The 26208-nt window shown below is 49.6% G+C and overlaps 1 protein-coding gene across 3 annotated transcripts in view; it reads left to right on the top strand.

Annotated features, from left to right (window-relative positions):
- MAP2K6 (mitogen-activated protein kinase kinase 6) overlaps positions 1 to 26208 on the top strand; it is a 57453-nt gene that overhangs the window by 23432 nt on the left and 7813 nt on the right. For 2 of the 3 annotated variants that reach the window (XM_038165341.2, XM_038165339.2), the window contains 9 exons: positions 938 to 1051; positions 2615 to 2734; positions 3479 to 3595; positions 4026 to 4077; positions 6112 to 6239; positions 6907 to 6984; positions 7845 to 7984; positions 10756 to 10801; positions 14184 to 25572. In XM_038165341.2, coding sequence (XP_038021269.1) covers positions 938 to 1051; positions 2615 to 2734; positions 3479 to 3595; positions 4026 to 4077; positions 6112 to 6239; positions 6907 to 6984; positions 7845 to 7984; positions 10756 to 10801; positions 14184 to 14261 — 873 coding nt within the window. In that variant the 3' untranslated portion in view covers positions 14262 to 25572. Of the gene's footprint in view, positions 1 to 937; positions 1052 to 2614; positions 2735 to 3478; positions 3596 to 4025; positions 4078 to 6111; positions 6240 to 6906; positions 6985 to 7844; positions 7985 to 10755; positions 10802 to 14183; positions 25573 to 26208 lie in introns of those variants that run through there. The other variant, XM_038165340.2, reaches the window with a different exon arrangement.

Raw genomic sequence — 26208 nt, 5'->3', positions numbered from 1 at the left:
TTAGCAGGCAGCGGAGCCTGGGCGCACAGTAACGCAGTGTATGGCCCCCGTGCGTTGCAGCCCCCCCGGCCGGCACGGGCCAGGCTGCAGGATTTTTCTGCTGTGCAGGCAAAAAAACGGTGTGGGATTATGCGCCGTGAATCAGTTCATTATAAGCCGCTTCTTTCTGGAGGATGATTGACTGATGTGGTTGCGCGTTCAGCAAACAGAATGGCCGGTTTTAGTAGCAAAGGCATGTTTTAAAGATCCAAAAATAATAATAAGCAAAAAATAGAGCTGCTGCACAATATCGCGGCATGAAGGGAGAAGGGGCAGGTTAAAATGCAGGGCTGCAAACAAAGTAATCCTTTGTGTAAGGCCAGGAGAAAGAGATCTCCAGTGCTAGACGAAATAAATCCTTCGTGGCTTAAAAATGGGGCGCACTCAGTATTTGGCCGATCTGCAGGGATGCAGAAATCAGATTTTATGGGCCTTAAGAAAAATTGGTGATACTTCCATGACTGGGGGAGGAGAACGACAGAAGGAAACAAACAAAAAAAAAAAGAAAGAAGGGAAACTGAAGGTGATTCCCTGGGGAGAGGCTGCTGGGGTACTCTCCATCCCAACTCATGGCGAGGCTGAGGGGTGGCTGGGTGTAGGTGGCTGTAGCACCCTGCCAAGGAGCACCCTCCCTGCAACCATCCTGCTCGGGGTGCTCTCCGTGCAGGCTCCCTGCTCATGCACCAGGCCTTTCCAGAGCTCTGCTAATTATTTCAGAGCATTTAATCCTCCCGACAGCCCCTGAGGGCCGTGGGTTTGTTTCCAGCCTCATGGAGCAGGCAAGGAGGGGGACGCAGGGAGATGAATTCGTGTGCTCAGCGGGGTTGGATGTGGGTTAGATTTGGGGTGTGTTTTACACCTTGCATCTACCTTTTTCCTGACGGGTTCCTCCCTGCAGAACTTTGAGGTGAAAGCCGATGACCTGGAGCCCATCTCTGAGCTGGGACGAGGTGCGTACGGGGTGGTGGAGAAGATGCGGCACATGCCTAGCGGGCAGATCATGGCAGTGAAGGTAGAGTGAGCCTCCCGAGCCGCTTTCTGTGTGTTCGTTGTGTGTGGACGCCCTCTGCGTCCTCGTCCCTGCGCATCTCTAATCTTGCTTGTTCTCACGCATGCCTTTGCTGGGATCCGCGTCTTTCCAAGTGGAATCCTCTTTCTGCACAGGGGCAAGGAATGCTGAAGAGGATTTGGGCCCTGTTGAACAAAGAGAAGGGATTTGTTCAAAAAGTGGGATGCTCAGTGTGTTTCCTGCATCGTGGTGTATACAAGCATGTTGTTCTTCTATGTCTGCGACATGCCTGGTTTTTCTAGCATTTTAAGGGTTATATGCCATTATTTTTTAAATATACATTTATTTTTTTTCTAGCATTGATCTATCCTCCATTCAGGGCTCTGCACAGTAACTGTAATTATAAAGAGGACTGCACTGTAAATTCAATTGCATAAGATCATTTTCTTCAACTTGGACTTTTTAAATCTCTTTGGAACACAGATTTATTTATTTTTTTTCACATTTTGTCTGCTGCAGTGGGGTCTTGATTCACGACAGGTTTGTAGATGCTATTATGAAAAGTTTTCATAACAGCAGCTTTGACTCATAAGCTTGCAGCTTAAGGAAATAGTCATGGGAAAATTTGTACCTTGGGAAAGGCCAATTTTTACAGGGCTGAATTTTAGCTCAAATTTCCTTTCAGAATAAGAAAAAGGCAAAAAAAAAGATGCAGAGCTGAAAGCCAAGAGCAAACTGAAGGGAAATTCTTAGCTCCTCTGTTATGGCTGGACCTTGCTGTGGATGCTGGGATGTGTCTCAGGGCCTCCACGCTCTGCATTTTGTCTTCTTGTTCGCCAAACTGCAAAAGACCTCTCTGAATATGATGTGAAGGGGGTGCAGCAGGCACATTGGGGCTTTTACTTGCATCTGCAGTGCTGAACAGTGTAACTCCATCACTTACTGACCTCGGGTGTCTTTGGCCAAAGAGCCTGGTTATGTGTGTGCCCCATCTGGGGTTGTGCTGTGCCTGTTTGTTGGGCTTCCCAGCTGAGGGGCTGCAGGTACATCACATAAATGACATCTCTTCCTTGGGAGACTGGGAAATGTGCACTTTCCAAAGCCATGAGGTGCACGTGGTGTCGGGCTGCAGGGATGGAGCCTTCTCTCCTGACCAAAGCTGCTGATGTGCATAGATGGATGCTGCAGCTCCAGGAGCCGTGGGTTCTCACCAGCCTAGAATTTGGTTCCCAGCTCCCTTCTGCGATCCCAAGCCCCAGTGACTTTTGGCTGTTGTAAAAAAAAAAAAGTGGCATTTTACAAGAAAAATCTCCTGCAGTTTGGGCTGAGGTCAAAAAACCTCTTAATCCACTGTGGCTTTCTGTGGCACTGGAGTGCCTGTGCTTGGGATGTGCCCATGACAAATAGGGGTGAGAAAAGGTAACTCAGGGGGTTAAAAAAAATAAAAGGATAAAGGCACGATTTCAGGACATGCTGGGCAGCACGGCACTGCTGCGATGGGTCCCTGCAGCAGCAGTGTGCCGGCAGCTGTGCTGACAGCCAACGCTAAACTGCTTTGTGTTCCAGCGCATCCGAGCCACGGTCAACAGCCAGGAGCAGAAGAGGTTACTGATGGACCTGGATATCTCCATGAGGACGGTAGATTGCCCCTTTACCGTCACCTTTTACGGGGCACTTTTCCGAGAGGTACGGCATCCCAGAGACCAGCTGCGCTGCCCTGGGGGGCTGGATCCCCTCCCAGGCTGTGAATTCCCCAGCCTCCCTCTGAATCCAAGGGTTTAGTCTAGATATGAGACACGGTAGAATTCAAATTTGCTCAATCCTGGCCTAAGGGGCTGCCACGTGCAGTTATTTCGTGGTGAGGGAGGAGTGGCACGCTGCAAGGTGAGGAAGAGCTGAGAGCATCCGAGCCCCTGTGCTGGGATGCTGGGGCTTGGTGGTGATGGGGGTGGCTGCGTGCCGAGGACACCAACTCACAGCCTGGTCCCTTTGTGTTAATATTGTCCTGACTTGCAATGAGAAAGCCACACGGAGGAAAAGTGTGGAAAGCTCTGGAGAGCAAGGTTTATTGAAGAGGTTTAAGCACAGCCCTGCAGAGCTGAACTTTTCCTGGCTGAGCGTTTGCTGAGGGACCTGAGCACGCAGGAACCTCCGTCCTGATAACTTTCAGGACTCCTAAGTCACTGGGACTTTGCTTTGGGATGAGACGGCAGAAAATGCACTCAAAGTGGTAGGGAAGGTGGACAGCACTTAATTCCAGCTGGGGAGCAGAGAAAGAGAAAGCCCAGTAGAGTTTTGCTGAATAACTTTTACGAGACAGGGAAGAAGCAAACCGGCCAGCAAAGGGCAAGTGCCAAAGAAGGCGTTTGTACATGAAAGGCAAGAATGGTCTGTTCCAGTGGGCAGATGTTTGCTTTTTGTATCCTCCAGGGAGACGTGTGGATCTGCATGGAGCTGATGGATACCTCACTGGACAAATTCTACAAACACGTCATTGACAAAGGCCTGACGATTCCTGAGGACATCTTAGGGAAAATAGCCGTCTCTGTGAGTATTAGCGGGGTGAAGGGGGAAGGAAAAAGGGGGTCTCTTTTTTAAGCCAAGTCCTGCATGACCCAGCCTCCCAGCAGTATTTGTGCGAGGAAGAGCATGGTCCACAGGCCAGCCCATGTGGACATCCCTAGGTGGCTTCTAGGTTTGGGGTGATGTTATTTATAAGCCATAAATACCCCCAAATGTGCCTGTACACCCTGTAATGGAGAGGTGGCACCGTGTTAGATGTGGGGAGGTCCCTGCAGCTCCTTTGCCTTCTCAATCAGGTCCTGGTATCCTTGGAGATCCCTGGGGACCCTCTGTCACCGTGGGGTGCAGGATGCACCTCCGAACAGATCCGTAAGGATGGGGGGTGAAGCCAGATAGCCTTCCCTCCCCGTTGCGGTGCTGCCAGCTGTGATTCACTCTAGCTTTGTTCTTTCAGATCGTAAAAGCACTAGAACATCTACACAGTAAGCTCTCCGTCATCCACAGAGGTAAGAGCCAGGCACGCAGCCGTGGCCGTGCCGGTGTCTGTCCGTCCCATGCTCCGTGGTGTCAGTCTCACAAGGGCTGGCCTTGCAGCCAGGCACAGGGCTCCCAAAGTGCCCCATATAAAATCAGCCTTGGACAGCAAAACTATTCCCCAGTGTCTCACAACAAGCAAAAGCCATAGCATAAGAAACCTCTACTGACTCCCTGCTGGAGCTGGAGTGGAGGAGAAGTGGGCTTCAGCCTGATGGTGTTGGCAGAACAGGGCAGTTTCCCTTGCATTACACTTCCCTAATCCATGGTCTAAATCCATGGTGTGCTTCAACACCTCTGCCAAATTATAACCAACTTTTCCTTCTGACTTTGGTGCTCTCAGGCTTCATGCAGGCTTCTCCTGGAGCTCAGCAGCTCCACGCTGGTGTGCAGTGGGAGGCTCCTCCTTGCTGGCAGGGATCTAACCACCCCAGTCCCTTCTGTGGGCTTCCCCTAATGCCAGGGGGGCAGAATGGTTTGACACCAAAAATAGCTTCAAACGTACTCTTGAATACCCTCCTCAAACTCTTCCGGCATTTTTCCCTTTTTGCATCTCAGATATGCCATGAACACACTTAGAAAAACAAATTGCAGTGTTGCTGCTTAGTACCTTTATTTCCAAAGGATCGTTTTCAATTTTTTAAGAGGAGGAAAAAGCCCTCTCCAGGGTGTTGCTGCAGGGGGAAGGAGTGTCTGAAGGGAACGGAGTTCAGCTCCAGCAGGTGGTCATGTGCTGTAGGTCCTGCACGTGGCTGGGGACTGAGTTCCTGCCTTCTGTGTCATTTGCAGTGGGTGGAAAATGCTGCTCAGCTTCTGAATTTCTGTTTGCTTCTTTGATTTCCACTGAAAATTGTCTTATTTCAAGATAATAACAGATGGGTGAGGATCTCAGATACCTGAAGCACTTGATTTGATTGCAAAGCGCTGATTAAAGAGTAGATGTTAATGAGCTGTAAACCACCCAGCGCTAAAGAGCAGGACTCAAAAACAGCTTCTGGTCTCCCTCAGACAGTGTTTCAGCGCTTATAATTAATCTTTTATCACACATAGGTAGATGGCCTTCTTGCAGAAGTGACCTCTTATTTCTGGGTGTCAACAGGGGAAGGATTGCTCCCTTTTGAGGCTTAGTCCTTAGATGAGAGAAGGGTGGCCTGTGTCGGGCATTTAAATAGCTCAGCAAATGGGCTTTGTGCTGACATTTCATCTGGGAGTAGCCTAGCCAGGAAGCCCCTGCATGCTCTGGCAGCTATCACTTTTGACTTCTTTCTGTACCTTAATTTCCCTTGCTGATGGTGATTATAACCGCCTTCATGAGAATGATGCAAATGCACCAGGGATTATAAGGCCGTGATGGGAAGCAGATAAATCTGGCAGTAATAAATAGATGAGACACTGGACTGATTTCCATAAGGTGTGGAGCACCCACACGCCTGCTGCTGCTCTCATTGCCTGCAAGCTCGGTATCCTTAAAATTAGAGGCCACTTCTGAAATCTTGATCCTTGTCTCAGTTTCCTGCTCCCTCCTTCCACTGCAATCCTCACTGCTCTTCACCCTTTCCTGCCCACCTCTTATCCTTTTCCCCATGTTTTTTCCCCTTGTGCTGACGAGACAGCAGCTTCAGCTGGGGACTCACTGATACTTCAGGCTCTCACAGACGTCCCCTGGAGTTGGCCCCAGCTCTTCCAAGCTGTGCCCCTGTGAGCACTGTGATTGCCATGGCCATCCCCAGCTCACTAGGACACGGTGGCTACATGCAGGGCTCCCTTCCACCCCACAAATCAATGAGGGGAACCTGCAAGTGAAGGGACACTTGGAGGACATCCAACAGGCCCACAAGGCAGTCACCTGAACTTGCAATAGCCACAACCAGCTGAGTTTCTGTCCTATATGAAGCACCGGGGTTTGCACGGGCACCTTTGGTGCCCTCTGCTGATAGGAAGCTCTTTGGCTTTTTTTGGCTTGGCCCATGCATGACAGTGACTGTGGTATGTGTTCCTTCTTGCAGATGTAAAGCCCTCTAACGTGTTGATCAATACACAGGGGCAGGTGAAAATGTGCGATTTTGGAATTAGCGGTTACCTCGTTGACTCGGTTGCTAAAACCATGGATGCGGGATGCAAACCCTACATGGCTGTAAGTTGAGCCGCCGAGAAGCCGCTTGTGAAAGCTGCTGCAGGGCAGCCAGAGGAACATGAGCCTGGGTGTCGGGTCATCCTAAAGGGGGAAGGATCAGCCACCAGCATGTCCCGGGGCCTCATTTTGTAAGACGTATCCCTGAAGTTACTTGTAAAGGGGTAGAGGGAGGAGAAGGATCTCACGGGTCAAATCAGGTCTTGTGAGCATGGCTTTCTGCTGCCTTATCTCCTCCCCGTGACCTTGGGAAAGGCTTTGTAATTACTCCGTGTTGAACTTTTGCTGTTTGCCCTGTGGGGACACCAGTGCTTTTCTTTTGGGAGAAAAACACTCCTTTGGATTTGCTCTGTGTGAAGTAGTTGCATGGGGTGAACGCAGTCCTGGAGAGTCAAGGCTTGTCACCTCCTTCGTGCCTGATGTGCTGGGTCAGCTGCACCACCCCAAACCTGATGCAGGTGCCATCTCCTTCTGGTGACCCATTTCACTTTGCCCTTACTGGCAAGTATGTAGGCTTGATCTGATGCCAAGATGGTCAAGGGAAGGAGCTGGCAGCGTGGGCTAAGTGGCTCTGACCCATGAAAGACCCCTCTGAGGTTGGTGAGCCCTGGGTGTAGGCATCGCGCTGAGCCCATCCCTGGTCCTTAACTGCCCTTGTGTCTCTTCACAGCCTGAAAGAATTAACCCGGAGCTGAACCAGAAGGGGTACAGCGTCAAATCTGATATCTGGAGCCTGGGGATCACGATGGTAGGGCAATCTGGGGGCTGGCAGTGTGGTTGGGGTGTTGGGTGTGGTTTGTGGATTCGTTTTCCTCCCTGTAGCCCCCTGGCACTGGTGGCACTGGTTCCCTGGGAAGGTGTCAGGGCTGGAAGGGGCACACAGCGAATCCACAAGGTACCAGTAAGCACATTGTGGGGTCGAGGAGAAGGCAGATGGAGCTGCTTTGCTGGCTTTGATGTGTTGGCGTGGCAGGACAGGTCTCCAAGGATGTCCCACCCTTGGGACACCCCTGAGGCTCTGTCTGTGGCTGTCACGGGGATGGCACCCTGCTGGGGACAGCCCTGCTGTGGTGGCCACAGGCTGCCGGGAGATGGCAGCATGGGCTAAGGCGAAGGCGTCCGGCACTGTGTCTGTCTGTGGAGCAGGTTGGATTTCAAACCTGAAAAAACATCCCGGCAAATCGCACTTAGCACAGTCCCCATCAGAGGAGGGGGCATCGGCGGCATCTCCTGCACACCAGGAGAAGCAGTGTTCAGAGGGAATCCATCTCCTTGCCATTTTATAGCACAGTGACCCTATGCAGTATGTGTTTTTTAAACTTCTGGCCTCTCCCCAGTGATGTCCAACAGGAGGGCAGGAGGGAGGATTGGATGTGGAGGCTGCCGGGTGTCCTCAGGCCTGCCCTGTTTGCTGGGGGAGGTTAAACACAAAAGGTTTCCTGCAAGACACTGTGGCCTGGTGGGGTGAAAATATTCCACGTGTTTTTGCAGGGCCCAAAAAAACACACACATGGGTGGTTAAACAGGCTGCCAAAATCCCATGGGGTGGCAGGATGAGCCCCGGGGTGTCTGTCCCCCGGGACTGAGGCATGGGTGCTGTCTCCCCAGATCGAGCTGGCCATCCTGCGCTTTCCCTACGACTCCTGGGGGACGCCCTTCCAGCAGCTCAAGCAGGTGGTGGAGGAGCCGTCGCCACAGCTGCCGGCAGACAAGTTTTCGTCGGAGTTCGTCGATTTTACCTCGCAATGGTAAACCTCCCCCTTGTCCCTGCTGCCCAGGCCCTGCTGGACCTGGCCCTTCTGGCCCTGGCCATCTGAGGATGAGGAGGACAGGTGCTGGTGGCCTCCCATATCACTGTCCCCATCCTCACTGTTGTCCCTCAGGGACATGGTATTTGTGCAGTAACCACCCCTCAAGGACAATAGATGGGGTGGTCAACGATGGCTGGCTTTCTCTGCTTGAGACCCAGACCCGGTGATCTGGGGGACGTACAGGAAGAAGGGATTAAGAAGGATTTATCTCAGCTGCTCGCCCCCATATGAATATCATGTACTGTTTGTGACAGGGTGGGGAAGCTGAGCAGGGTCCAGGAATGGCCACATCCTCCAGCAACCTTGCCCTGAGCAGCCCCTCGTGCCACCCTGCTCCTGGGGGACGCAGATCTGAGGGCAGGCCCGGTGCTGAGCTCGCCCCGCGATGGCCCCGACCGTGGCTGTCCCGCTGCTGGGCCCTGCGGCTGCTGCTCCGCTCTCTCTGGGACTCGGAGCTGGAAGCAGCGGGAGGATTTGGCTGCGTCGTAGGAAAAGGGTTGGAGCAGATGCGCGCTGTCTGGAGGCTGGGAGTGCTGCATGAAAGCGCAGGCTCTCCCAGCACCCGAGGAGACTCGCAGCTGCCCTCATCATATGGTTCAAAGAGAGCTGGCAGCGGCCCCGCGGCTCCTGACTGCTTCTCCCTCCAGCTTCCCTGGAAACCGCCTGGGAGGCGTTTTTATTTTCCAGGCGCTGCAGTGCCATCCGCGGCTTGCCAAGTTGGCAGGTGGCTGGTGGTTTGCAGGGTAGCCAAGAAAGGACGGCAGATCGACAAATACAGAAATGTGAGACTGTTCCCGAGCTGCCAGTGTCAGGGCCTGGAGTCCGGCCGGCTCTGCTGTGACCCAGGAAGGGGATTATCAGCCACTCCTGCCCGGGGACTTTAAGTACTGACGCTCAAATTCTTCAGAGTCTTGTCCAAACATGTTTTCGAGGTCCCTGGATTCAGCTGCACGCCTCTCTCCCGCTTCGTGCTGGGGAATACCTGCACATGCCCACACTGCTCTGTGTCTGTCAGAGGTGGGAGCTGGCTTGGAAAAACCCTCTCGCATAATGCCCACTGTTTTTGCAAGGCCCACGCTGGGATTTTGGACCAGCTGCCTTTCTCCTGTGCTGCTGGCTCACTGCTTGTTATTGCAGACTTGCCTGTTTGTGCCAGGCAGGCTGTTGTTCCCCACTGAACAGAGGCATAGTTTGCTTTTGCAGACACGGTGTCTTGCAGCTATTGCCTTGGGCTGATTTAGGATTAAGATAGCCACAGCTGTTCGTGGTAGTTGCAGTGAGAATCATGACCCTACTGAGCAGCACTCGTACCTTGAAACCTTATGCTTTGGAGGGTACATGGCAGTTTCTCTCTGTGCAAAACCTGTCATCTAGGATCACTGAAGACCCCTAAACACCAGTGGAGTTGCATGGAATCAGAGGAATGAGCTTTGGCTGCGTGTTGCACTGGTTTTGTGGTGTCAGAGTCTGAGGATTTCTCCTGACACCAAACCAGGTCACAAGTCAGTGTATCAAGGCCAGCTGCAATGCAGGAGGTCGCAGGGTGAATACACCATCCGCTGTCTGGGGCAGTGAAGCTGCAGTGACCTGTCTGAGCTAGCATCAGATCTAATAACGGCGCTTTGTTCCTGAAAATTTACATGGATTTCAGTAATTTGTCACCAAATTTCCTGGTATTAATAACCTCGGAAAAAAAGGTTTTGTTTGTAGAGCTTCTAAATTAAGAGGATTATATCCAAATCGTGCTTCTGGACATGCCCAAGCTTGAAATTCACCTTAGCATCTCAGCTTGGGCTACTTTTGAGCTCAGAGGATGTGACACATCCCGTACCTCCAGTTCGGCAATATTGGCACGTATCGTTACTAGGTTCCTCTGTTCATTCACAACATGACACTAAACACGAGCCCGCTACACACAACAAGCAGGAAATATCTATTCAGTGTGTGTCCTCCGCTTCCTCTGGGCTCCGGCAAATCCCAGCAGAGGAGCAACTTATCATCACCGAGGTTCTCACTTTTGTTTTGCTCAGTGTGACACCTTTTCCCCGCCACCGACGTGTACGTGTGTGAAAATCTTTTCAAGTTGCTCCAAGTGTCTTTCCCCTAAATACACTGTCAGGAAGTGAGTAGAGATTACGTCCTGTCTTTTAAAAACTATTTTCTGCTGGAGGGAAACCAAAATAACTTCCAGCTACAACCCTCCAGAGCCATCTGTTGTAGGAGAGGAGAAAAAAAGGATGTCCCATGGAACCGTCCCCACTGATAACAGCATGGTGATAAACAAATCAGTGTACACATGCTTTGGAGCCGCCCGGTCACCATGCCCAGCCAGAAGCATGGAGGCTGTGTCCATTCCCTCAGTCACTGACCTACCAGATAATACCCAAAAGACTGATTGTGCCTGGTCCCCAGCAACAGGCAGTGGTATATAGGGCGTATACACTGGTATATAGGGTGTCCCCGGATCTGTGGCCTTGTGCTCACAGCACTGGTGTACCCAGCGCTGTGTGCCAGCTGGGGCCTGTGTGCAGGTTCTGGTGGCTGGGGGTGTCCTCAAGACCTAAGCTGTTTGCGTAACATGGATGAGTAATTTAACTCACTCTACAAGGACTTCAGACCTTGCTTTTGTCATGGTACAGTTTTATAGCTTTGCTTAAATTTCGTAAAGAATGTAACTTTTAATTTTTATTATTTTTTTTTCATTAAAGCTTGAAGAAGAATTCCAAAGAACGGCCAACATACCCAGAGCTTATGGTGAGTGTGCCTGGATTATGCAATGTAATGGTTCAAAACTGAGGTGGGTTATAATAAGGTGCTGAAGACAGGGTTTCCAATAGGGAGTGGTGATTTGCGATATTCAGCATCCGAATTTTCATAACAGATATGAGAATCCTGGCACTTCAGTGTCTTGGGAAGGTGCTGCAAAACAGAGATCAAGTCAAATCAAGTAGAGTGCTCTTGGGGATCAAGTCAATCAAGTGCTATTCCAGACAGATCAAGGGAAAAAGAATGTAAAAGCAGTGAACATATTTGCTAAAGGATAAGAATGAGGTTGCAGAGATCACTTAGCAAGGGTAAAATCCTCCTCTGGAGTTTGTATGATGGCTTCAAACACTGAAGCCAAATGCTTGCAGCACGGATGCTCCACATGGGCTGCAGGAGCTGAGTGGTCTGCTAAGCTTCATTGCCATGGAGGAGACTTTTGGACAGGGTGATTCCTGGATGTTAGGGACAGAGACAAGTCTGTGACTAATAATTCCGGTTATTGAATTTTGTCTGCTGCTTACAGACTGTTTGCTGTGAGCACGCCTAGGACAGAGGAATAACTGAGGAAGAAAATGCTGATAAAGACTCATGACTGGGGAAATGCAAAGCACTGCAGGGGGTTGAGGTCAGATGCACTTAACTGCTGATGAACTTCCAGCAGTGTAGACACTGGCACAAACTCAGACACAGCTCTAGGCTGGAGCTGGCAAGAAGAAGGGACTAAGATGAGATTTTTCTGCCAGATACCCACAGCTTTGTGGCTGGTCTCCTGACTTTCTGGTGTTGATTCTGATGCTCCTAACAGCTGGTGCTCCTAAGTATCTGGTCCCTTTTTTACTGTCACCTGGTTGACAGCTTGCTAAAGGGAGTCTTCTGGTTAAGGGGTGGAAACTGCTGCAGAATATCCCCAGGCATCGGTGTCTTCTACCCCATAATTGTAGGATGTGTGTGATGCCATCCATGGGGTCAGCCTCATCACTGCCTCAGACCGTGTGCTTGGAGGTGCTGGGACCTCTGTAGTGTGAAAGCACCAGGATTTGAGGTGTTCTCTGGCTGCAAGACATGCTAGATATCCGCACACCTTTCAAAAGTGAGTTGTAAGCAGTAAATGATTCCTGTGGCATTTCTTGCTGGGCCCTGTAATGCAATTAATCTATATATAGATCTGATTTACACACAGTTTGCCCAAATACTGGTTTCAGACAAAGGGAGGCCTGAGGTTTATGGCTTTTTTTCCCTTTTTTAAAAATTTATTTTATTATTATTATTATTATTGAATAAATACATATATATTTTAAGCATATTTCTGAAGTTTGCCAAATGGCCTTTTATCAAAAAGGTTCACCGGAGCAGCTCTGTCTGTTGCAGCATTAATACCCACTGGCAAGCGAGCGCATTTCTATTGAATTAGGTTCTTGGATCACCTCTCCAGAGTATCTCAATGCTGTGGTATTTTATGGCTGACATGAATGTTGTGAGGTCCTGTGGTTGAGGGTTGCTGTTTTGTTGTGTGTTATTTTTTTTTTTCTCCTCCTCTCTCTCTTATGGCATTAAGTTGTGGTACTGGATTGGACTTGTCATTTAGACCAAGGCTGCTCCCTTGCTTTCCTGTGGAATTGAGGTTTCTCATGGAAAATATGACGCTATGCTATCTTGAGCATCAGGGAAACTGATACGGGTGCTTAATTTCATTTAAAAACCCACTTCCCCAGGTGAAGTGGAGCACGAAACTACTGCAGGGCTCCTCCCCGGTGGTCTGCATGTTGCAGGAGCAAGCAGTGCCCACCCAGCACGGGGTATTTTGTGCCATCACCAGCCTCAGGCGTTGCAAAGGGCTTGGGTTCACTGAGACAGGGCTGGAGGCCACCGCTGCCACTCGTGGCACGCCTGCGGGTGCCTCCAGGCTGCGGTAGCTCTGCTTTGGGTGTGAATTCGCTGGGTGTGAAGGCAGTGGCATCTCGCTGGGGTAATGATACAGCAGGCCACTTGGGCTGTGTCTCTGAGAGTTATTCAGGACACTCCAATTCCCGTGACTGTTTGACCCAGGGAGACCTTAAATTATGTCTGGATCCTTGCCTCAACCCATTTCAACTCTATTTCCCACATAATTGTGCTTCCTTTTCCTTGCTGCTGTGTCTTTGGGTTGCTTCCCGGCTGCTCAGAGCTGCCTCTCTTCACCGGATAACTTTCTGCTCGAGCCCACCTTGGAAAGTCTCTTTTCTTTGCCCCTCTCCTCCCTCCATGTGGCCACTGCTAGAAATGACCTTTGAGATAGCCAGCTCTCAGCGACGGGGGGTGGCAGCTTTGAAAAACCCTCTAAACCACAACATATCTTTACAAATCTGGCTTGAATTGAGAGGGTCAGGAACCGAAGTGAGCTACCCCGGCCCGCACATGGGAAGTACAACAGCATTTTACACACAGCAGAGCTTTTCCTCGGAGCCCCACAGGGCCCCAGCTGCCTTTTGGCCCTTTCCGACACCCTCAATACAAATAAATGTAATTAACTGCCAAAACAGTGTGTGGGAAAGTGTGTTTTGGTGATTTCAGGTGGAAGCTGGCTGATCTCAGCTGATACGTTGCAGCCCCCCGGGAGCAAACCGAGCCACCGGTGCCGGCAGAGAGGAGTTTTTTTTTTCCTGGGGGGGGGAGGCATTCGGCTGTGGGCTTTTTTCTCCTTACACGTATTTTTCCATTTGCGCTGAAATGTAGGCAAGATTTTCTGGCAGGATGTCTTCCCATGTTGGTCACGATTAAGTAGTTAAACATACAGCTGCGGATGGCTTTCCAGCCGGGATGGCTTTCCTCTCTGCGGCGGTTCGGGGTAAAGTAGCCATCTCCTGCTGCGAGCGGGAGCAATTGCAGGGAAGAAATGAGACTCAGAAGTCACCAGAGGGTAAATACACAGATAAAGCAGGAAGCTGAGGGAAAACCCACTGCAGTCAGCCTTCCTGCAAGGTTTTTTCCCTCGCTCCCGTTGGAGCTGGTGCGCGGTGGGGTGGGTAACCGCCGTCTCAGGAGCAGCGCTTCTCATCCCAGGGCACCGCAGAGCTGTGAGCCAGCTTGGGCTGAAGGGCATGACATAGCAGGGATAGAGGCAGTGTTTTTAATACCTTCTGTTGCCTCAAGAGCAGCCCAGGTCAGCCCTCCCAGCCAGGGCAGGGTTTAGAGGGAATCCACGGCCTCCATGAAGTGGCCCCTTGGGCTTCCTAGACTCCCTGCAGCTGCGAAACATGGAAAGCCCAATATTATGATGCTAGCGACAAAGTGTTTTTCACTGTCTGGAAGACCGGCTGAAAAGGGGTTAGGTTTGGTCCTCAGCGTTGTGAATAATAAACTTTTTTTTTTTTTCCTCTCTCTTCTTTCCTAGCAACATCCTTTCTTCACCCTGCACGAATCCAAAGAGACAGACGTCGCCTCTTTTGTCAAACTCATCCTGGGAGACTGAGAACTGGACTTGTATATGAATTGCCCTTCTGTGGACTGGTGGGTGCAGGGGAGGGGCGCGTGGCAGGACTTGTCATGAAAGCACCAACAGAAAGTCGCCGTGTTTTGTTTTGTTTTGTTTTTATTCTGAGAAACCCCCGCCTCGCCGAAGTTTTTAAAAGGGTTCTTTGGTATCCATAGTGACATAGAACGAGCTGGTTAGTGAAATGAATTTTAATAAGGTTGGTAACCTTAAAACAAAAACAAAACAACAAAAAAAAAAATTTAAAGAGTGATTTACATATTTAATGACAGTCAAAATCCCTCTTCCTAACTTTCTCCTTATTCCCCTTCCCTTCCTCCCGAACCAGAATTTGCTTTGTCATGGTAATAGGTGCTATGGTAGTCATGAAGTTGTATGTAGATTTATATTTTGTCCCTTCCATTATTTTAATATTTATGTTAAGTGCTTGATGGAATAGATTTCTGTTTTATATGAGGATGAATGTGTGGTGACGATGATGATGCTAAATGAGGCCACAGCAAGCGATAGTCCTAGGGCTTTGCTGGGATAAAGGTGTCAAAGGAGAAGAGAAAGACGAGAAGTGTCTGTGTCGTGGAAGATATTTAACATGCATCTTAAAAAGAATTTATAAACAAGGATCTCAGCTCAGCTACTCAAGCTGCCTTCACGGGGTGCAAGGCAGCGTCACTGTAAGGCAGGGAGGCCCTGGTGTCCTCTGAGGTCTCCTCTCCTCCGGAGACCGTGCTCCGAGCCCGGGCAGCACGGCCCGGCCAGCCTGGTGCCTGCGGTGCTCTGCCAGCCTCCTGCCTGGGGAAAGCCCCTGCCCTGCGTCCCACACACTTACTCTGCTTTATCGGGCAGGTGATGAGGTCCGGGGTGGGAAGATATTGTGGGAGACTGGCTGGGATCAAAGCCCCAGAGGGAAAAGGCCCGTCCAGTAAGTTGCACAGAGATCAGGAGGAGGCTGCAGTGGCTGGTCCCCGCCTGCCCTTGCGCCCAGCAGCGTTGCAGTGTCTGGGGTCACCTGGGCTGGGGATGTGCTGCTTTGGGTCTAAAAGGGTGTTCCTCTCTCCTTCTCCAGATGGGAAAGGCCAACAGTCTGCATAGCAGGGATATCTCGGCGCGAGTTTCCAGGCGCTGCCTCGGCAGCAATCCCTCCGTGCTTGCCCATAGACTTTTGGGAGTGTTAGCGAGCTCCCCTGGAGCCTGTGCCGGCGTGCGGTTTGGGTTGTGTCCAGTGCTGGTCGGGATGCTGAAGGCAGCTGGGAGTGCTGGGCTCCGGCACAGGCTGCAGGTGTCCCCCGTGAGAGCAGCCGCCGGGAAAACCACGCAGGGAAACCACAGCCCACCCGTACCAGGAGCTTGTTGCTGTTGGCCAGGTCCTCCGAGAAAAGCTGCGAGCCAAGGGCAGGAGCACGGGGGCTGGCTGGGTGGTTGGGGAAGACGGCGTATCACGCTGCTTTTAGGTAAGGCGGTTACTTTCTAGAGAAGGGGGGAGCTGCAAGACGTTGCCATGGGTCTGGAGCAAGGCCACTTGCTCCAGATTGATGCTGGTTTGACTGAGCCAAACCTGCACAGCTGCCTTGCTCGGCTCTCAGGCCTTTGCCTTTGCCTGTGGCTCCTTCCCACAGCCCTGCAAAGGGGAGTGCCTGCGTGTGGCTGAGCTGCAGCGTGCGTGCGTGCCTTGTGCCCCTCTGTGTGCTTCCCTTCCCCACCCATCACTTCTGCACAGGCTCTTGGAGCCAAATCCCAACTGGAAGCATGCCTTGCCCTGCAACGTCTCAGTTGCACGGGGTGTAATTCAGCCTGGGATCCTGCCCTTTCTCTCCCATTTTAGTGGCTTTGGTCTCCGTTGGAGTAAGGTTGGGCTTCTGGACTAGCCTGAGCACCCACCTGGGAAGCGACCCCTTGGAAAGGCCAATGAGGAGGGCAGTGTTTGGAGCAGGGATCCCTGAGCGGTGGTACCGCTAGCACTAGGGACGTGCCGACCACTTCGAAGAGGTGCAGACACCGCCAGTGCCTGGGCTGCCGCTGTCACCGTCACAGCCGTGGCTGGTGGTGCCCACAGAGGTGGCTGTGAACCCTAAACCCGTGCTGCTCTGCCCTGCGGCCAGCATCAAAGGGGATGGGGTGAATTGCTCCTGAGGATTCATTGATCCTTGTGCCCCTCTGCTGCGGAGCAGGGTGGATTGAGGCGGGCTCGCAGGGGTCAAGGTGCAGGAGTTTCCTTGCTGCAAAGAGCTCACGGGTCGAGCAGGCTTTGGGGTGGAGGTTCCCCTTCCTCAGCCCGCGCTTTGCGAGCCTGCCCGAACCTCAGTAATGATGGGCTCCGTATTCCACTTCGTGTCGAGGAGAACCTTTCAGGTCACATTTCGTTGCGGATGAAACACAAAAGATGTTTTACTTCACAGTGTAATTTTAAAAGGCCTCGCATGGCTCATAATCTGCCCTCTCATATTCCATGGTGTGTGTGTGTGTTTTCTCTCTCTCACTTTCTCAGAGTCACAGAGCTGTTTTGATTGATTGTCCTCAGCTGCAGCTGAAAGTCCGGCCAGCCAGTTTATAGAGTTGGTTCCAGCATCAATTCTCGCTTTGAAAAACATGACATTTAAAACCACCCTTTGGTTTTCCTACATATGGATCTGATGCTTTTGTTAAAGATTGTTTTTGCTGCTTTTCTCCTGGAATATAAGTCTCGTTTGGACACCGCATCTCCTTGACCTCACAGCACCTTTATTTCAGTGCCATTGTAATTGACAGGTTGAATTTATGAGATACTGTCAAAGTTCAGTATTAATAGCAGATATTAATGTCACCAGCGTTTTCCAATAGAAAATTAATGTCAGTGTTGTCTGCAGCTAGTAACCCTCTAAAACGATTCCTGCATGCCTCAACACTACATGCTGAGTGCTTTCTTTTATGCTTTTTGCTCTTGCAGTGCTTGGGCCGTCTAATCCCTTTGTTTTAATGACATTACAATAGGACATGCAACAAATCACTTCACTTCCCTCTTGATTCTCCATCACTTTGTTCCTTTAAAAGTCATTTACGTCAGCCCAGAGCAAGTGTGAATCCTTGTGACCAGCGTGAGTAAAAGCAGCGATCCGCGTGATCACCGCTGCGGAAGGTACTCACGGCAGGAGAGCCCCGCGGAGGCTCTGCCTCTGCATCTCTCGTAGCATGTGTGGACACAAAGCTTGGCCTGATCCAGGGTTTTCTTAGAGAGAAGCCTGAGCCGGTGGCCTCAGTGCAGGGAGGAGAGCCAGGGACTCCTGCGTGCTTAAAAGCTGAAAACATGCTGGGTTGCAAGACAAAAATCAGGCTCTTTTCTCTTTCCTTTGATTGTGAGCTCTGTAAAGATGAAAAGGGTTTGGTCAACACTCAAAATCTTGGTAGACTATAACATGAGCACAGGTTGGCCTGTGGCAGGCATGAATTCAGGGACATCAAGCCCTTCCTAACCACCGTGCCCCCCGACCAGTCATGCTGCTGAGCTGAAGCTGTTTTCCAAAAGGCTTTTTTTGTTTCCGACAGCACTGCGAGCAGCACGCAGGGTGTTAGATTGTCCTGAGTCAGGATATTTAAAGTGCGAAAGAAGCAGGTCTTATGCCATGGACCTGAAACAAACCAAAACACACCAGGGAGCAAAGAGGAGAGGAAAGCTGCCCGGAGCTCAGCACCGAGCCGTGGCCTGGACCAGCAGTGGGAATTAATTCCAGCATTTGCAGAGCAGCGAGGGCCTCTCTGCTCCTCTCTGCTAATCTCTGTTCCTCTCTGCTCCTCTCTGCTCAGCCACAGCAGCGGCTGTGGGGCTGCAGGAGACATGCACGGCCCATCCTCATGGCAGGAAGAGGGAGACCACAGGGGCATGATGTTCCGCTTTTTTCCTCTGACACGCAAATTCCTTACAGCTCCTGATGTGCCTGGAACCTCCTGCATGTTGCCTTGAACTGTGGCAAGACTGAAAGCTACTTTTTGGGACCCTGCTGGTCCCTTAAATTTAATGGAGATATCGGAGGGCATTTGCTGGTTACTGTTTTTAAATGCCAGGTTCCTGCTGCTGCAGTGGGTGCAAGGCCCATCCTCTCTGGAGATTTTTCTGGGTGTACAAAACTACACAGATATCCACGTACTGTATTTCTGCATTTTTCCTGCCTTTTGTTGGGCTTCCTGGCAAGGAAGGAGGCATCTCCGACTTGTTGCAGAGGGACCATCAGTTCTGGGGGCAGCCGGCCTCCCCTGTGCGGCGGGGAAGGCATTTGGTAGGGCAGAAGTGGATCTTAAAATATTAAGTTGAGCTCCCTGTTCTTTTACAGCCGTGTAAGGAGGTGGTTGTGTGCCTGTTGGGGCAGTGTTAGGTGCACCTTGTGGCAGTGCCGTGCCCGGTTCCAAGGGCAGGAACACCAGCACTGCCAGCCTTAGCCAGGATTTCTCCGTGTCTGCAGGAAGCTAAGTATGTACCTGCATGTTTCCCTTCTTTCCTAGACATTTTGGAAGAGGAAATCCTGCTCGGCCAACGCAGCATTGCTTTAGTGGCTGGTCTGATGTAGTTCAGACAAGGTTCCCACCAGCTCCCTTGTTTAATAGACCTCTTTTTTATTAAAAACAAAACCCAAACTCCTCTCTCAGAAAAGCCAGCCAAGATGCTCTTTTTTTTTCTCTCTTCCATCTTGTTCCTCTTAGAGGAACTCTGGGAGCCTGTCTTGGTGCTTTCACTCTTTCACATGCCAAAGATTGCTACATCCCTCTTAGTTACGCTCCTGCCAAACCAGATCTTATAGTCTTGCCTCAAAAATCATCCACTTCCCTGCTCCTTGGGGTTCCTTTTGTTGCTGTTGCTTTTTCATTGAATTTCCTCATGTTTATTGACATGTCTATTGTTGAGCTTCCTGGACTCATGCAGCTCTCTTTTTCAGATACAGAGAAAGACAAATAGTTGCCTTCACTGGTCTGCTCCCGCTGTTGGGGAAATACTGCTAGCGATATGATTCCTGCAGATGGGGATGGGTCTCATTTAGAGCTAGGGTCATGGAGGGTGTAAACTGGCATTGCTCCATTGGCTTTGCTGGAAAAAGGCCAGTTTTGTCCAGCTGAGAATCTGTCCTTACTGTCTAAACAGTTATTACACACTAATAAAGATTAATGATTGTAAATCCCCGCGGATTATACATAAAATGGCAAGTTTTACTCATTAATCTTTATTGCCATATTATAGCTGTTTATGTTAGAGGAGTCATCTCTCTCTGTTCTGAACATGCACTTAGGAGGAGGGGGCTGAGCTTGGGGCAGACGAAGGGTGGACATAACAGACCAGATGTCCATGTGTTTTACAGCCTGTGTCCTCTCCCCCAAGTTGGTTGTTTCCTTGAAAGCCTTTAACCAGCAGCAAAGGATGTATCACAGAGCTTTGTCTGCTTCTCTGGCCTCTGGCTGAGCTATAAAATCCAGATTGTTTCTGGTGAGAAGGGATCAGATCTCCTAATTAATATTTCAGCTCAGCCTTTACTGGAGCAGATGGATACTATGAAATTTGACGTGTGCTCTGGCAGGCCAGAGCTCTGCAGCATACTGACATTCACTCCCGGACCGTGGCTGGAAGAGATGCTTTATGCACTGTACTTATCTCTGTTGCAGGTTGAAAGAATGCAGCTCCTTCACGTAACCCCACGCCACAAAAGCAGTTGATTTTGTTGTTAAGGAGGGCAAGAAAAAAAGCTCATTTTAATCACAGCCTTTATTTATTTGTAGGTGAGTATAGGCACAGCTAGGAGGTGGTGGCGCCGGTGGTCTGGACACAAAGGTTTGTGTGCTGTAGAAATGAAGAGGACTCTAAAGAGAATGTAGTAAACTGCAAGGGTGGTTTTAATGGCATAGGGACAAAATAAGTCCTCTGCTAGGCAGCTGGTCTTGGTCCCCTCTGCCAAGGAAGGTCTGGAGGTGGTGGAGAAGAGTGAAGCAGACAGAGAGGAATGGATTTAGGGTATGCATTTTGTAACGTGTCCCAGATTGCCACTGCGTCCCCACTTCTTGCAAGGGAAACAAAATTGAAAACTCAAAAGAAAATGACTGGGAAAAACTGCAAATGATCCAGTGCTTTTTGCCTGCTGCATGGCCTCGTGCATTGCTGCTTCCCCTTTCAAGCTCGTCAGTGAGATTCCCTGGGCATAGATGATGGGAAAAGCTTGGGAATGCTTCTGTAGCTGAGAAAGAAGAGGGTAAACATTTTCAGGTGGCTTATAACTAACTGAAAAATGGGAATATCTAATTTACTGGCCACAGGGGCAAGTGAATTCTGCAGGGAGCCATGCTGCGGGCAGTGCTGTTCCCAGGAACAACTGTGGCTCGTGACGTTTATTACATGGCCTCCTTTAGTGCACTCCTGGGTTGCTAGAAAGCTCTTAGCCTCCATCGACCCCTTACATCTTGGTCACCGTTACATTTTGTGTTTTACTGTCTGGGATTTTACTAGCAGCCTTTTTTCTAGGCGGTTGGGCGGAGTGAAGGCAAGGGATAGGGGCCTCCGTCCAGCTCTCCGCAGAGCGCTTTGGGAGAGGACAGCGCTGCCTGCCTCTTATCCAGCGCCTGCCCGCGGGAAGCCACAGCCAAGGCCTCGCTATCCTGTGGGTATCCAGCCCAAGCGAGAGCTTCCCTGGGCTGTTGGATTGCTCTCTGACACGCTCTCATGCTTCACTGCCATCCCATTAAAAATCCCTTCCTGGAAGCGGAGCAGCTCCAGGGTTGCAGCAGCCTCGCGGCACGGCGGCTCGCCCTTGCCGGCAGCCAGGCTGCGGGCCGGGCGGTGTTTCCTTCCTCGAAAGGCTCTTGGGTTTCTCTAAACGATGGGGCACGACTCCAGTTGCTGCGAAGCGCCGCGAGGATAGGCTGGGAAATGCTTGGAAGCGTCTTATGTGCGCTGGAAATAGAGATGGAAATCTCAAAAGATCAGACAGCTTTCGGCAATTTCCAAAGCTGTGTGGTTTTAGCCAGACCTGAAAACCCTTCCTAGAAGTTTATTTCAGGGTATTTTGGTATGTTACTTTCGCTTTTGGGCCCAGCTAAATCCAGGAAGCTCAGAATAGTGTAATTTCAAAATAAAGGATAAGCACACCCGCCCCAAGTATTGCTGAACTGATCAGGAAGGTTTGTGTTTGGTTTCTCATACAGGGAGAATTCAGGCCAGCTCAGGGTTTATCCTAATTCATTCTGATTTTGCCCAGGATTTTTATTCTTTTTGAGAAAATAGGAGATCAGTCCGTGGTCTTTCTAAAATGCCTTGACCCTTCATGCAAGGCTACGAACCAAGTTGTGCCAAATGCAGATGGAGATAAGCGCTATGGCAAGAGGCGGCCAACTCTGAGAGATGGAAAGCAGTCTGGCAGCAGGTGTGCCCACAGCCCCCAAGAATGTAGGGAGATAGATTTTCCCCAGGGTTGCGTGTGATGGAGGTATTGGGGTCTGCCACATCTCTTTTTGCTGTCTGTTCCTCTAGTTAAGAGCTTTCAGCCGTCTTGGGGTGTCCAGGAACAATAGCTGAAAGTCTTTGGTATTTCTCAGCACAGTTGTATGCTGTTTTTTTTTTTTCTTTTTTCTTTTTTTTTTTTTTTCCAGGAAGGGTAAGGTGAAGAGTCAGAAAGGACCAGGTGTCCTTGATTTAGGCAGCCAGAGGGAAGAGATGTAGATTAAGTGCCTTGTAAGAGCCAAAAAGGTGTGTTTAAAGATAAATTACAGCCTGCACTGTAGCTGTTAAGTCAGGATTGAATTTTCACATCTACAGGTGCAGCTGCAGAGCTCCCCATCCACATTTTGCCCAGAGTTAGTCATGAGTCTTCCATAAATATCTGATAACATAGCCCATGCTGCATGGTGGTCTTAACTCAGATCGGGGCTCTACGGACAGAAAATAGCCCAGTACAAAGTACAGCGTCACCAAACCCAGGATGTGGCTCCGAAATTCCCCATAAATCTAGGTATGTAGTGCATTTCCAGAGCTCTGCCACCATTTCTCTTTCTCCATAACAGTGAATCGAGGGCTTGTGTTTGGTGACGGCTGTCACCGTGCCAGCGGGGCTGCTGGAAATCGTCACAACATGCAAAACGGTGGGAATTTGGCGTTTGTTTTTCAACAGCAATACACCGGGGGGAAGCTGCTACATGTAGTGTCTTGCAAACTGGGGATATGCTGGAGTAAAACTTGTCATTTCTCACAGAAAAAGAAAAGAAAAAAAAAAAGCTGTCTAAAAATGTCCAAAATCTTCAGTTTAAGGAATGACAGTTTTATTCGTGAAGATCCATGTTTGGCATCAAAATATATGAAATTTCTAGCATTTCTGTCACTTTGCGTGTGAAATGTGCTTTTTTGCGATGGTGGGAAGTATGTAACAAGGATATTTCTATGTACTTTCACTAAAAAAAATAAAAAATAACTGAGCTGAATGGAAAAGCAACCACTTCCCAGTGGTCTGCTGGTGTTGAAGAAGACATAGGCAAAGCAGCTGTGTTTTGAACACATTAAAAAGGGAAGACTTCCAACCTACTGTAATGCAAGTCCTTATTTATTTTATTTTATTTTATTTTATTTTATTTTATTTTATTTTATTTTATTTTATTTTATTTTATTTTATTTTATTTTATTTTATTTTTCAGTTTATTTCATTTTTCATTTTATTTTATTTTTGGGGTGTTTTTTTTTATTTTTTTCCCCAGTACCATCATTTATTTCATAACTGAAAGTCTCTGCTTTTCCTCACATGTGGAAAGCTGATTATTCTTTCTCATGTTCTTATTATTTATTATTTATCCATTCCTGGTACTACCCAAGATGTGCTGAAGGTGTCTCCCAGCCTGCCCTCAAGCTATATGGAATCACTTTAGTATCTCCTGACAGCTGGGACAGCAAGTGTCAGTAGGTGGCTAATTATTATTTTAAATTATATATAGAGCAGCTCAGTTTTTCTTTTAGTGACCTGGTTTGCTCTGGAATTGGAGATGGAGATAAGCAAGCTTTTTTTTTTTTTTTTTTTAAAATACAAAAGCATTTTTCACTTTTTCTTTCAATGTCTTGCAGTATTCTGAATAAGCCTATTCACTTTTTTACTGTTGTTTTTAATAGGAAAAGCACCGATCGGGTTGTAGTTGTTCCTTCAGGAGGGCATTGACTTGCACCAGGGTCAGTTTAGCTGCCATGAACGCTCAGTGCCGCGGCTTTGTTAACCAGCAGCGCACTGGAATTCCAAGAAAAAGATCGTTTTCCACCTGAGGAATAACACCTGGCTCACGATGGCCTGGGTTTGTCCGAGCCTTGTCAGAAAAAAGCCTGGAGTTTTGTGTCAGCCCTCAGGGCAGCGAGGCGCTGAGGCCTGCCTCTGGCCAAACACCTGCCCTGGTGAGGAGGCCGCGAGTCCTGCCCACGAGAGGCTGTGCTTGCTCTGTAGGAGACAAAATCCTGTACATGTGCCCTGCTTGAGTCTGTAAGGACTGGCATCTCACAAATACATGCTTTTTGTTCTTTTCCTCCCGTCCCCCCTCTTCGCAAAGGTGCCTTGCTGCTCTGCTGCTTCCGAAGCCTCCCCGGCCTTGCTGTGGTGCATCTGTTTCCTAACAGCTTGCATTGGTTTTCTGGTTTGTTTTTTCTTCCCCCTATGTATAAGAAACGTTGGGTAGCAGAATGTGGAATTCATTAGAAGTTCATAAAGCAGGGACCTCAGAAGGATGTGGGTATAAATGCTTTTCAGGCATCTGAGGTGAACTTTAAATGGAGCTTTGGCCCTCATTTGCTTTCTGCTTTTCAAATACCATTTGTGAGAAAGTGGAGCTGTCAAAGCCACGCATGAACTTTGCCTTCTTCAGAATAACTTGCCTCAAAGTAAATTGTCAAAATGCACCAGGAACTCGTCTTGAAGTAAATCCGGTAGCTCTCCAGGGCTGGAAGCGTGCGTGTGTTGGGGTGTGTGTGTGTGCAGGGGTGGGTGCCGCGAGCAGCTGCCATTTTGGAGATTTAAAAAACACAAAGCGAGTGTTTTCAAAAAGGGCAATGTAAAATATTTATTTCTTGGCAAAAGCACATCAGACCACATCTCCCATCCTTCTTTTAATTGCTTCGTGTTTGTTTTTGTTGTCTAAGTCTTTGCTGGCCTGCTTCCTCCGCAGCGCTCGCTGCTGCTCGGCAGCTTGTCACCTCACACAACCCCTCTGGCTGCGAGGGAGCGTGTGGCACAGGGCAGCTCGCCGGAGCTCACGAGAATCAAAAGTGTCCACATCCTAATGCCAGACCCCAAATTGTAGCTTTGGGTGAGGGTGGATGGGGGTGGGAAGCTTTGAGTCCCCGCACTTCTCGCCAACTTCTTGGCCAGCGCTGGTGAACACATGCTGGGGGTTTACTGAGCAGAAAGCAGGTGCTGTCGTCTTCGTGAGATGCCGCCTGGGTTCTCCCCAGTGCCAAATGAGGTTTGCAGCCAGGCAAAACTGCACATTGGAGGCAGGCAAAATTCCCACAGGAGGCAGGCAGACACTGCAGAGCCCCTGAGTGCCCTCGTGCTCCAGAGCACATCGGCTGCTGGCCCTATGGCTTCACGTCCGTGCTCTCTGAAGCACTTCTCCTAACCTGTGTTGTCTTCATTCATCTCAAAGCCGTTCCTTGTACTATGAAGATGATAAATAGTAGGAAACTGACAGTAGGACCATGTGTGTAACATTAGATAGGCTTTTATTTAATGATGTTGTTTTAATGAGATGCTTTTAGGATCCGTGTTGTACTGGATTAAGGACATTGGTGGAACAATTGAACTGGTATTCTTTAACCCTGGCTGCCCCAGGACCTTTCCCTCTGCCCTCTTCATTTAAAAAAAAAAAAAAAAAAGATTGGGAGAATATATTTAACTTGAAAAAAAAAAGTACCCTGCTGGTGGAATAAGTTAATCTTCTTTACTACGCTTCAATTTTATTTCTCAGGATATCCAAAGGTTTATCACTGCTGCTGAGAGAAGGGGACAGTACACCTTTTGAAACTTCAACCACTGTAACCGTTTTCCAGATGTGTGTGTGCGCGCGTGTGTGTGTTAAACTCAGCACTGTGTGTGCGTGTGTTCTGCTGAATATTGTGTGCATCTAAGAAATGCTTCAAACAACTGCCTGGAAGTCAAAACCAACCACCTCTTTCCAGTCATATGTTTGCCGTGACTTTTCATAACCACACTTGAACTAGTGGTCTTGGATTAAATATTCAAAGAGCAGGGCATCTTTATAGCAATGCTATGTCAGTCAAATTAAGAAAAATGTACACAAAAATAAATAAATGAAATTTAAAAATAACGTTCTGTCAGTCTACCTGCATTTACCCCGTGGAAGCATGAGCCGGGACCATGAAATAGTTGCTGGGAACACATTTTATACAGCTTTTGCTATTCATATGGAAGATTTTTAAGGATCTCGTAACAGCTTATCGTACATTATTGAGAACTGAGGAATGCTCAAGCTGCTCTACAGAAACAATCGCCTTTCTGCCGTCGGTTTTTCTTTCTGCGCTTCGGCTAGCGCGGCTGGCGCGAGCAGACGCATCCACATCCCGTCCAGCCCACATCAAAGGCGCGAGCCCCGGCCCCCGCCGCGGCTCTGGCAGGGCGCTGGTGGGACCAGAGGAGATGGCTTCCTGCCCCCCCAAAAAGCCTCTTTCCAGCCTGGATGGGGAGTGCAGCGGGCTGCGAGCGGACACGGCCTCTGCGGGTGCAGGTCTCAGGGTTGGGCTGACACCAGCGTGAGCTGCAGGGGCTGGGGACTTGGAGGCTTGCTTATGCCTGAGGGCAGAGCCTTGCACCAGTGCTGGAGTGGGTGGGGGGCTCAGCAAATCAGCCCTGGTACTTTGCTCTGGCTTCACCAGGTCCTGCATCCAGCCCTATTATCTGCAATTAAGCCTCATGTTTCTTTAAAGGTTAGCTATGCTTTTGTCATG

This window comes from Anas platyrhynchos, chromosome 19 (genome assembly GCF_047663525.1).
Source record: "Anas platyrhynchos isolate ZD024472 breed Pekin duck chromosome 19, IASCAAS_PekinDuck_T2T, whole genome shotgun sequence".
Lineage (NCBI taxonomy): Eukaryota > Metazoa > Chordata > Aves > Anseriformes > Anatidae > Anas > Anas platyrhynchos.
The sequence above is the reverse complement of the archived record's forward strand: the minus strand, read 5'-3'. Positions and strand labels throughout refer to the sequence as shown.